A 12,197-nucleotide genomic window follows, 5' to 3' on the forward strand; every position below is an offset into this window, starting at 1 on the left:
AACTCAAAATTCCTTTTCCTTCTAGCTTTTACCAGTCGCCTGAGTGGTAACCGTGGGGTCCAGTACACTCGTCTTGCTGTGCAGAGAGGAGGCACCTTTCAGATGGGAGGTAGCAGCAGCCATAACAGGTGCCTCTTTTTTCCCCCTTCATTTTTACATACCACCTTTCATCTAGTCCTACTCCCTTATAGATGAAGAAGTTGAAATCCCAAGCAGCTGAGTGACTTCTCTAGGATATTTCCTTGAGTGAGTGAAACAAAAAGCTATACATTATTCTGCTATAGACCATAATCATAAAATAACACAGGATATCAGCAGGTACTAGCTGTCCTTTTTAAATAAAGAAAGGCCACCTGCCTTAGATGTAAATAGGGAAATAGTGTTTTGATATTATAGTGTCTAGTCTGGGAAATAAAGAAGAGTCAGTTATTGTGCTTATGTAGAGTAGGCCCAACATACCAAAATGTAAAGGGAGCCTGTAAGAAAGACATGGCTCCCCTCTGAAAGTCAGAAATAAGGCAGAAATATTGGCAAGCTCTGGCAGCCTAGTGGCAAGAATTGCCATCCCAGAGGTGCATGATTCGAATCCACCAGATGCTCTGCTGGAGAAGGAGGGACAATCTCCTGTACCAGTCAGATCTGATTTGAGGGTACACACACACAAAAATAAAATTTAAAAAATAAGAAGGCAGACATAAGTATTGTCACCTTTACGTGTGATAAAATTATCCAAATCTATACATAGATTTTAGATTGCTATCATTTTTTTTTTATTTCAGTGCTGCATTATAGTGTCAACATAAGAGGTAACCAAGTAGAGAAATAAGATAAAAGGTACACAGGAATTTTTTTTGTGCTGTCTTTGCAAATTTCTATGAGTCTATGATTGTTTAACAACAAAATTTTAAATGAAAATAATTAACACCTAAATTGGACAGTAAGATTTTTGCCATTTGCTGGAACTTGATACAGACTTGGGTTGCAGTTATTGCACTCTTAATCGTAACTACATGGTAAGGCAAATCACTTCAACTTTTTGTGCTTCTTGTTCATCATCTCAGAAATGGGCAATTCCCAACATTCTTCATAGCAGCTCTGAGAAAGATGTTTTAGAAATGTAAAGTACATGGTAGAGATTCAATGAGGGCAATTATTATTAGTCTTAGATTGCCTTCTTGAGCCTTTATCAGTTTTTCTCACCTACATAAATAATGTGCATAGCACACATAAGAATGCTGTATACCTCAAGATAAGGTAAATCTAGCTCTTCCCCTACCCCTCCTTAATCCTGGAGCTCTAGTGTTACCCAGAGAACATGTTCTATTTCTAGGCCTTCTGGCAGTAACGTCGACACACTTCTCCGCCTCCGAGGCCGGCTCCTCTTGGACCACGAAGCCTTGTCTTGTCTCCTGGTCTTACTCTTTGTAGATGAGCCAAAGCTCAATACTAGCCGTCTACACCGAGTACTGAGAAATCTCTGCTACCATGCACAGACTCGCCACTGGGTCATCCGTAGCCTGCTGTCTATCTTGCAGCGCAGCAGTGAGAGTGAGCTGTGTATTGAAACACCCAAGCTCACCACATCTGAGGAAAAAGGCAAAAAGTCAAGCAAAACCTGTGGATCAAGCAGCCATGAGAACCGGCCATTGGATCTGCTACACAAGATGGAATCTAAGAGCTCCAATCAGCTTTCTTGGCTCTCAGTATCCATGGATGCAGCCCTGGGCTGCAGGACTAATATATTCCAGATCCAACGTTCAGGGGGTCGTAAACATACTGAAAAGCATGCAAGCAGTGGTTCCACTGTCCACATCCATCCCCAGGCTGCTCCTGTTGTTTGCAGACATGTTCTGGACACACTCATTCAGTTGGCCAAGGTGAGAAGCTTGTAGGAACATAACTCCTTGAGGGATGGAAGGGGGGTGCTAATAATAATGAGTTAAATCTAAGCACTGAGAGTGAATTCTTGCATTTCTCTGCTGTTAAGTGTTGCACTCTCTCTTGCTTCTGGGAGAATGTCCAGTAAGTAGTTTTGGGGATTTTTCATCTGTATGGTCCCTGTTTTACAAATGTAGAAACAAATACAGACCCTTTTTGCGACTTTGTCATGTGGCTAGTCAGTGATGGAGCTGGACCTAGACCATAGTCCTATTATTTGGAAGCCTACCTTGTGCCAGGCAACTTGCACAGCAGTGTTTAGATTCCTTCCCTTGGTGCAGTGACCAAGGCTAGGAAAAATTTATAAGTCAGTCTGTCTCTTTATAAAACCCTTGTCCATTTCTTTAGACTACTTGAACATTTCTTGGATATAACTCTTATGATGACTTCTTTCTTATGATACCAAAGCTGCCCAGAGGAGAAGAGAGTCTGGGAAAGTTGTTTATCCCTGTCAGAACACTCATTTTCTGTACAGGCTCCTAGACCAATGCTATTCTTTCCTGCTAGGTGTTTCCCAGCCACTTTACACAGCAACGGACCAAAGAAGCAAACTGTGAGAATGATCGGGAGAGAGGCACTAAGCAGGCCTGCAGCCCATGCTCTTCACAATCTACTAGCAGTGGCATTTGTACAGACTTTTGGGACCTATTGGTAAAACTAGACAACATGAATGTCAGCCGGAAAGGCAAGAACTCTGTGAAATCAGTGCCAGTGAGCACTGGTGGTGAGGGAGAAACCTTCCCTTACAGCCTTGAAGCCTCTCCACTGGGGCAGCTTATGAACATGTTGTCACACCCGGTCATCCGCCGGAGCTCTCTCTTAACTGAGAAGCTCCTCAGACTCCTTTCTCTCATCTCAATTGCTCTCCCAGAAAACAAAATGTCAGAAGTACAGGCAAATTCCGGCAGCAATGCTTCCTCCACCACTGCTGCCACCTCAACCACATCGATTACCACTACCAATGCTGCTTCCACCACCATACCCACTCCCCCTGCTACTACTACCCCTGTCACTTCTGCTCCAACCTCGGTTGCTGCCACAGCTATTTCCACCATTGTTGTAACTGCTTCAACCACAGTGACTACCCCTACAACTGCTACTACTACTGTTTCAAGTAAGTCTAGATGTTGACTGAGCTGTGGATTATATTCTTTACTTCCATCCCATCTCCTCCCCCCTCCAAGAATTCCCTAAAGGATACCAGATTGGCTTGTGTTTCTGAAAGCAGAGTATATTCATTCTTATTATCAGCCCACCTGTTCTTTCTCCCTTCTTTCACTTTTGTCTCCTACCCCCTCCATCTTTCCCCTCAGACACTCCAACTATGAAAACTTGATAGGCATGCACGTTCACTGACTGTGCCTTCCTAGGCTAAGCATTAAAAGGAGAGGCGGCGGAAAATAAACAATACGTTTCATAAAAAAAAAAAATAAAAGGAGAGGCGGGAGAAAGTTAACATATTCAGAGAAATTCCAGGCTTTCTAGTGGAGCCACTTCTCATAGCTTCAGTTATCTAAAAGATTTTAAGGAGTTGCAGGGACTGATTGTAGAGAAATAGTTGGAAAGTTCTTAATTATTCTAGAAGATACAGTCATAAGATCTCTGAATTGGCTTTAGTGGGTGGATTGGTTTTTTTTTGTTTTTTGTTTTTGTAGCTTTTTGTTTTATACACCACCATTTTCCCTGTTTGAAACAATACACAATTTAGAGATTCCTTGCTTTTGTTATTTAAGTGTCTGGCTTATGAGTTTTATGGATACTTAAAACATTCCATCTGTTTCCTCAAAGCATCTTCTACTACTAAGGGCAGCAAATCTCCAGCAAAGGTGAGCGATGGGAGCAGCAGCAATGTAGACTTTAAGATGGTATCGTCCGGTCTTACTGAAAACCAGCTACAGCTCTCTGTGGAGGTGAGGCCAAACTCCTGACCTTCCAAAGTTGAGGGGAAGAGTTCATAGAGTAAATACTATCTTCTTCAGTTGAGGCTTACCACCTCCCTTCTGTTCTCTTTAGGTATTGACATCCCACTCTTGTTCTGAAGAAGGCTTAGAAGATGCAGCCAATGTATTACTGCAACTCTCCCGAGGAGACCCTGGTACTCGAGACACTGTTCTCAAGCTGCTCCTGAATGGAGCCCACCATCTGGGTTATACCCTTTGTAAACAGATAGGTAATAATAGGAATAAAGCTTCCTGTCTTTCTGAAACTTTCTGCTTAGGTATCCCCTTTCTGGAGCCTTCCTGAACTCAGCTGGATTACAGCACAGCCCCCATATTCCCCTCCGTTGTACTGATAGCACTGAATGATTACCGCTGTTTTCTTTTGTTCTATTGTTGTTTGAGAACAAGGATAGACTTTTCTTGGTACATAGCAAGAAGAAAGGATGCATAGGAACAGCAGCCTCCTTTCTTCTTCTGGACACCCATAAGAGCTCCATGATGAGTCTCTTTTTTCTATTTTGCAAATAATTTTAGTTTTCAACTTATTATTGCTAATATTCTCAAATGTTTCTTGTATGACTTTATTCTACATTCCAAATTATCTCTAGTCTCAAGTCTATGCTGTACCCAAGTGATCATGTAACATCTTTACAGGAAACTGAGAATTTTCCAAAGACTGAGTTTTAAGCCTCTTTATGAATAGGTATAGTTCAGGTATGTAACTGAACTCTAGTAATAATCTCTAGCCTTATCAAATGTGAAATTCTTCCAGAAAACGCAATGTCAGAACGAGTATCTTGAAATTTATAAGCCACTGTTCATGCTGCCTGGAAAGTATCTTTCCTAGCACAGTTGTTCATTTTTTTCCCTTAACATTAATTATAATTTATTATTATAATGTCTAATTAGCAACTCCTTATTATCTTTTTTTCTCTCTTCCCTAGACTCTTCTTTAATTCTCTCACCATTCCTGATAACCATATTCCCTCATAAATTATTTTTTTTAAATCACAGACACATGAAATTTATTAAGATCTGCTTATTATTAGTTGGTAAAATAAGTGACAGAATCCTAATGTTTCCTCATCTGTCAAATGAGGCCTTCCTCATACCCTCTTCTAAGTTGCACAAATTATATGTACTCCATTTCAGTTGTAATTTTGGTGTTTTTTTTTTGGTTTCTTTATTGGATTTGGGGGATCTTAGGGGTGTGGGGTTTAATTACCATATTTTAGCAACACCGTGATGGGCCTCTTAAAACAGGTTTACCACATCAGAGATGTCCTTACACCATATTTTCAGGTTCAGGAAATAATATAGGTACTCTCTGCAAAAATTTCTGAGGAAACATTGAGCATTGTTTCATTATCTTTCCAAGGAAAAAAACCTAGTTGATAAAGTATTAGATCAAGGAGTAAAGCCAGGTTTTCTTTAAACATGAAGAGTATCTTCAGTTTTTCCTAGATTTAGAGTACCCTTTCAAAAATATCCCTAGAGCTAGGGTATATGAATATGATTGGGCTGTATATAACTCAGGATATTCTTTGCTGCATGAGAATAATAATGTTTTTCCAGAAGGAAAAAATAATGGACTTTGGCCTCTGACCTTTCTTTGTTACTACCACGTATTTAATATACATAAGCCAGGCACTATCTTATATACACTACTAAATTATTATCGTCTAATTCTCAGCAGCTTTGTTCTCCATTATTAAGTTAGTTAAGCAGAGAGGTCAAAGCATTTGCCTGAGAATACAGAGCACTAGAAGAGATATACAGGATTTAGACTTGGGCCTGTCTTGGCTCCAGAATAGATACTTTTCACATCTACACTGAGCTGCAGTTCATGTACATTCAGCAGATTTCCTAAAATCAAAGAAATTGGTAATCCTTGAGTGATTGACCCACAAGCACATACATAGCAGAATTTCTGCTTATGCTGGGTTCTTTGCAGCTGAACAAAGAGGTTAAATTTCCTAGAAAAGTTGACTGCTTCACTATAAAGGTCTCTGTCTGCCCTAGGTACTCTTCTGGCCGAGCTGAGAGAATACAACCTCGATCAACAGCGGAGAGCTCAGTGTGAGACACTCTCCCCTGATGGCCTCCCTGAAGAGCAGCCACAGACTACCAAGCTTAAAGGCAAAATGCAGAGCCGGTAAGTGGTAACCACTCTTTCAGCTTGGGGACTAGATATTCTAAGATCTGAATATTAGATAGATTCTGAATGGTGCCTTTTGCAGGTTTCTTGGTGTTTTGTTTTTCTGGATTTGTTGTCCTTTCATATATATACTCAGCAATGTTTTGTTGGGGGGCTTTTCCCTACTTCTGAAATTTCCTTCTGAGACTCTCTTAACTCCTCTGACTGACACTAGAAACTTTTGCTCTCTCTGGGTATTTATGCTTTGACACTGTCAATATACCAAAGCCAACTCTACACTGTCCAGGTTTGATATGGCTGAGAATGTGGTAATTGTGGCATCTCAGAAGAGACCCCTGGGTGGCCGAGAACTCCAGCTGCCTTCTATGTCCATGTTGACATCCAAGACATCTACCCAGAAGTTCTTCTTGAGGGTACTGCAGGTCATCATTCAGCTCCGGGACGACACACGCCGAGCTAACAAGAAAGCCAAGCAGACAGGCAGGCTAGGTATGAAATTAGTGTCCAGTTAAGGGGCAAAGAGGTATTGGAGAACCCAGAGTCCTTTGAAGACAGGATTTCCTGTTATGTCTACTTCCTGTATAGTCTTTCCAAAAGGAAAACAATGACTATTTCTTATAATATTGATGACTACATACTGTTTGTATCTTACTCAAGCTGTCTGCATAGTAAATTCATTGGGGCAAGTGAGAATTAAGGGGAAGCTAAAATCTGGCAAGGAAATTGGGGACAATCCTTTGCTAAATGACAGTTAACATACTGAGTGTAATTCCTTTCTGCTTCCTTCATCACTCTTGACTAAAACACTGTGGCCATGTTGCATTAGCCATGGTCTGCTAAATAATTGTCCCTGCCTCTTTTTCCTGTCCCATGTAGTTCTCTCATCCCCCCTGCCCTTATTCATAATGGTAAGTTTTAGTGCCTGATGATGAGTACTCTGCAACTTCTTAATCAGACCACAGACACTTCAGCAGGTTGTCCTATGAGGCCATCTCAAGTGATGGTGGTAGAGAGACAGTATTGGGCAAGGTCATCTTCCTTCCTACATTGTTGTATCTTTTTTTTTCTTTCTTTCTTTCTTTCTTCAGGTTCCTCCAGTCTAGGCTCAGCTAGCAGCATCCAGGCAGCTGTTCGGCAGCTGGAGGCTGAGGCTGATGCCATTATACAAATGGTACGTGAGGGTCAAAGGGCGCGGAGACAGCAACAAGCAGCAACGGTTAGCATGATGCCTGTAGCCCTTCATTCATTTGTCTTTTTCTACCTACACCCTACCTCATGTCATCAGTGAGGTTTCACTACCCTCACCTGTATGCTTTTGCATTAAGTATGCTATATGAATGCTTCTGGACAACAAGATTCCTTTCTGTTGGTGTTGTGTTGGTTTGGTTTCGTTTGATTTTAAAGCTTGGCTATTATAACCCACCCTAGCTGTCTGGTCAACAGGGGTGCTTTTGCTTACTGCCTAATGTTAAATGTCGGGGTTCTAAGGGAAATATGAGTAGTTGTTTTTTCCGTTTCATGGAACAATGCAGGTATGTCAGAGATATGTCAGGCATCTTGCTATTAATAATGTCCAAGTTTGGTACCTCTCACATCCGCTTCTGTGATTGGTCCCTTCACTCTGGCTTCTGCCTCTTGTTCCTCTTAATACCTTGCTATCTACATAGGCATTTAGAAATTTTTAGTAGGAAATCTTCAGATTTAGATAACCAACTCAGTGTTAGAACCTTTACATGCCATGTCTACAGTAAAAGCCAGCCTAGGATATTATATATGTGTACTATCTCATTGGTTTCCTATCCTTGGAACTTCTCAAAATCCAAGAAATTAAAGATATCCTGAGGCCTACTTTTTCTCTGCATACCTTTACTGTTATGCAGTATAGCTTAATTCGGAATGGTAGGAATAACCTAGAATGTGAGAGCAGTGGCCTCTAGGAAGTTAGAAAAGGGAAGTGGCTGTTATTATAATACAGAGTTTGCTTTAAATGATCTCACCCATTGGTGCTTATACTCTCTCCCCTGTTATTTCCCCTTTTTGTGAACAAACAAACAAACAAGAATCCATCTGAGTTACATACGTAGACTTTCCTCAGAAGAGGACTTGAAGATTATATCCAGGAGGCTATCATCTGTCTGAATACAGGTCCAGAGTATAAGCAGTGCTGGCATCACTGAACTTTTGGGAAAGGTGTGCAAACTCAAAAATGGAGAATAGGAAAGGAAGTTAGAAAATGATTCTTTCATCCTGATCAGATCTACGATACTTCTGTCCAAACTTAATGATGTGTGTGAGAAGTAGGCAGACCATCCTCTTGGTTGTACTTACTGAGGAAATCTCAGTTGGAACCTTTATGTTACTTTGTCTCACTTTTATCCAGTCGGAGTCTAGCCAGTCAGAGGCATCTGTTCGGAGGGAAGAGTCACCCATGGATGTGGACCAGCCATCTCCTAGTGCTCAAGATACTCAATCTATTGGTCAGTACTACTTGCTTATAGCCTAGCTAAAGGAAGAGCCAGACTTTATGGAATATCTACCTGATCCCTTGCTCTTAATATACATAATGTATATAACAACTATATTGAAAACGTTTAGTGGTTTTTATAAATGTTACTTGGTGCTTACTAACCAACACAAGAGGGAACTCTAGTGGCTTAATGGTAAGGAATTGTGCTACCAATGTAAAGATAAGTGGTTTTAATCCACCAGCTAACTCCATGGGAGAAAGATGGGCAATCGTGTGTGATTAACCGCCTCCGAAAACCCACTGGAGAGTTAGCTATGGGTTGGTTTCAACAGCAACCAACACAGAAAAAAAAGGCCTGGTAGTTTGCGTCCCAAAAAAAATCACAACTTTTAAAAGTCTTTTTGAGCACACTTCTACACTGAAGTTACCTGGTACACACTAAACATTAACTGTTATTTGCAACATTTTTCGAAGTTGATTGTACTAATGCTCTTTTAATCTATTCCTATATTATTCTCATAGGACATCCATTTTTAAATCATAGTTTCTTAAGATTTGAAGGAAGACCAAGATTAGCCTCCTCGTCTTTTGTCCAGGGTCCTACAGTGTACAAGTGCCAGAGTTGTTCTACTGACTCAGAGGCTGTTCCTTTTTAGAGGTTGAATCCAGCAATGGATCCTCAGGGTACAGATGGACAATTTTCTCCCATGCAGTTAGCTGTGAATAGGTTCCAGGTTCCAACTCAAAGACAATAAGAGGGTTGGGGTGTTTTGGTTTTTTTGTTTTTTGTTTTTCATTATAGTTACCAGAACTGTATAGTATAGTCAGGATTTGAATAGTTGTTAGAGTGCAAGAAGTCTTAATGTCAAACATATAACCTAGTAAACTGGAAAATAACCTTCCAAAGTTTTACCATTATTGCTTTTCCATGCACTAATCCATATTCTATTGCACTGATCAGATTCCCTTGAGAGAGAGCTGATAAAGTAACATCTCACTCACTCATTGCCATTGAGTTGGAACCAACTCATAGTTGACCCTCCAGTAGGTTTTCAGAAATTGTAAATTGCATGGAAAAAGATTTCCCATTCTTCTTCCATGGTACAACTGGGAGATTTAAATGGCCCACCTTTGAATTGACACCACCCATTAAGCTACCAGGTATCCAGTAACTGTAATTGCCTGTTGAACTCTTGAAATGTTGCTAGTATAACTGAAAAACTGAATTTTTTTTAATTGTAATTTGAGTACAGGTTTACAAATTATATTTTAATTTATTTACAAGTTAAATTATATTATGCTTAATCATTCATATATAATTTTCTTTTTATAGCATTAATTGCAATTAATTAATATAATTTATTTACAGTGTCTGATCATCCCCTTATTGTATTTTTCCTTTTACACAATTTAGTATTTATTAATTTTTCTCCCTTCCTATCTCTGGTAATCCAAAAGTTATTTTTTTATTATTATTATTATTTTGTGTGTGTGTGTGTGTGTGTGTGTGTGTGCGCCGTCAAATCGGATCTGACTGGTGCAGGAGATTTCCCCTCCTTCTCCAGCAGAGCATCTGGTGGATTTGAACTACGTACCTCTGGGATTGTAGTGCAGCTTCTTGCCACTAGGCCACCAGAGCTCCCTCTAAAAATTATTCTGTGTGTAAACATTTCCTTAGCTTTTTATAATAATTGTTTTATACCATAATTGTCCTTTTCCATTAATAAATGACCAACTTCTGTCACTGTAATTTCCTCTAGATTGGTCCATGTTACTCAGTGCCTTTATTTAGTTTTCAGTTAGTGCTCTTTAGTATGTGAATATACATACCATTGATTCTTTAACCATTCATCTGTGGATGAACACTTGGTTTGTTCCCATCTCTAAACATGACTATATATCTATCAGTTGTACATTATGATCAAGTGGGGTTTGTGTAAGCATAAGAAAAATAATCAGTGTTACTCTTACTTCTTTAGGACATATACCTAATAGTGGAATTTTTGAATCAAATAGTGTTTCTGTTTTCAAGTTCTTTTTTAGTGTGTGGGGTTTTTTTGGGGGGTGGGGTGGGGTTGGTTTTTGTTAATTTTGGGTTTTTTACTCCTTCCCCCCCCCCCAACTTCTTAAAGCATCACCAAACTACTTTCCTTAGTGGTTGTAACATTTTACATTTTCACTGGCAGTGTTTTGCCAGCATTTGTTACTGTCTTAGTAAAAGTTGTTGTTGATAGTGAGGTGAGATAAGATGTCTTCATTTGGATGTGCATCCCTCTAATAGCTAATGATCTTGAGCATTTCTTCTTGTAGACCTTATGAATCTCCCAATGTATCATCTTTTCATGTCCTTTACCCATTTTTTAAAGGGTTTTGTCTTTTTGTCAGATATGTTATTGCCAAGTTTTTTCCCTTCTTAATCTGTAGTGGGTTTTTTTTTAGATTTTTAATGAAAGCTTACAAATAACTTGGATTTCCATTCATTGTTGCACATTTTCCTCCCTGCCCACCCTCCCAAGTTCACTTTTCTCTTTGAAAAAGTTTTATTCATTGTTGTTCAAGCCTCCCCTCCAGTCTACTTTACTGTGCAGCTCTTCTTCTGTCGAGGTTAGCTACAGTTTGTTTTGATCCACACAGTCAAACGCTTTTGCAAAGTCAATGAAAAACAGGTAGATGTCTGGTACTTTCAGCTAAGATCCATCTAACATTGGCTGTGATATCCTTAGTGCCACAGCCTCTTCTAAACACAGCTTGCACATCTGGCAGTTCTCTATTGACATACTGTTCCAGTCGTTTTTTTATAATCTTCAGCAGGATGTTGCTTGCATGTGATATTAATGATATTGTTTGATAATTTCCACCTTTTTTGGAATGGAAACATAAATATAGATCTCTCTCAGTCAGTTGCCCGGGTATTTGTCCTCCAGATTTCTTGGCGCAACCTGGTAAGCACATCCATGACAGCATCTGTTTGTTGAAATATGTCCATTAAAAAAAAAAAAGAAGAAGAAGAAATATGTCCATTAGTATTCCATCAGTTCCTGGGGCCTTATTTTTTTGCCGATTCCTTCAGAGCAGTTTGAACTTCCTCCTTCGCCATTGCTTCTTAATCATGTGTTGTTTCATGAAATTCTTCTGTGTCAGCCAATTCTTTTTGCTAAGCTTTTTATATAGTATTCTATTATAATCATTTTTATTTCAGTTGCTTCTATTGTGTCATCATCCATTCAATTTCTTCTTCATGTGACCTTTTCATTTTCCTTTTTTAGATTTTTCAGTCTTTTCAAATTTCGTTTTCTTTCAAAGAAGCAACTTCTAATCTTGTTAATCCTATTTTTTTTTTCATTTTCAATTATTTGTGCTCACAAACTCAAAAGCTCTTGCTGTCAAGTCAAAACCAACTCAACTCATAGCCTCCAATGGGTTTTCAGAGGCTATAAAATGCTCAGAAGGAGCTTGCCCATCTTTCACCCTCAGAACCACTCACTGGTGGATTTGAACCACTAGAGAAGCAGGATCTTTGGATTAGTAGCATATCTCCTTACCAAGTAGGCCACGAAAGTGGTAATCTTACTTCCTTCTTCTGTAGACTTTGCTTGCTGCTCTTTTGCTAATGTATTTTCCCCTCCCCTCTTGATTTTCTTGTTACTGAATTATAATTTTATAGAATTGTGTTTTAAGATTCGTTTTTAATTTA

At 39.4% G+C, this 12,197-nt stretch overlaps 1 protein-coding gene across 1 annotated transcript in view; it reads left to right on the top strand.

The window, feature by feature from the left end:
• HUWE1 (HECT, UBA and WWE domain containing 1, E3 ubiquitin protein ligase) overlaps positions 1 to 12,197 on the top strand; it is a 194,809-nt gene that overhangs the window by 173,038 nt on the left and 9,574 nt on the right. The window contains exons 63-71 of the mRNA XM_006898884.1: positions 26 to 128; positions 1,331 to 1,877; positions 2,446 to 3,052; positions 3,727 to 3,848; positions 3,952 to 4,108; positions 5,901 to 6,033; positions 6,323 to 6,525; positions 7,125 to 7,252; positions 8,417 to 8,513. Coding sequence (XP_006898946.1) covers positions 26 to 128; positions 1,331 to 1,877; positions 2,446 to 3,052; positions 3,727 to 3,848; positions 3,952 to 4,108; positions 5,901 to 6,033; positions 6,323 to 6,525; positions 7,125 to 7,252; positions 8,417 to 8,513 — 2,097 coding nt within the window. The remainder of the gene's footprint in view (positions 1 to 25; positions 129 to 1,330; positions 1,878 to 2,445; positions 3,053 to 3,726; positions 3,849 to 3,951; positions 4,109 to 5,900; positions 6,034 to 6,322; positions 6,526 to 7,124; positions 7,253 to 8,416; positions 8,514 to 12,197) is intronic.

This window comes from Elephantulus edwardii, unplaced genomic scaffold, assembly GCF_000299155.1.
Source record: "Elephantulus edwardii isolate Elephantulus edwardi_28Jun2011 unplaced genomic scaffold, EleEdw1.0 scaffold00239, whole genome shotgun sequence".
Taxonomy (NCBI): Eukaryota; Metazoa; Chordata; class Mammalia; order Macroscelidea; family Macroscelididae; genus Elephantulus; species Elephantulus edwardii.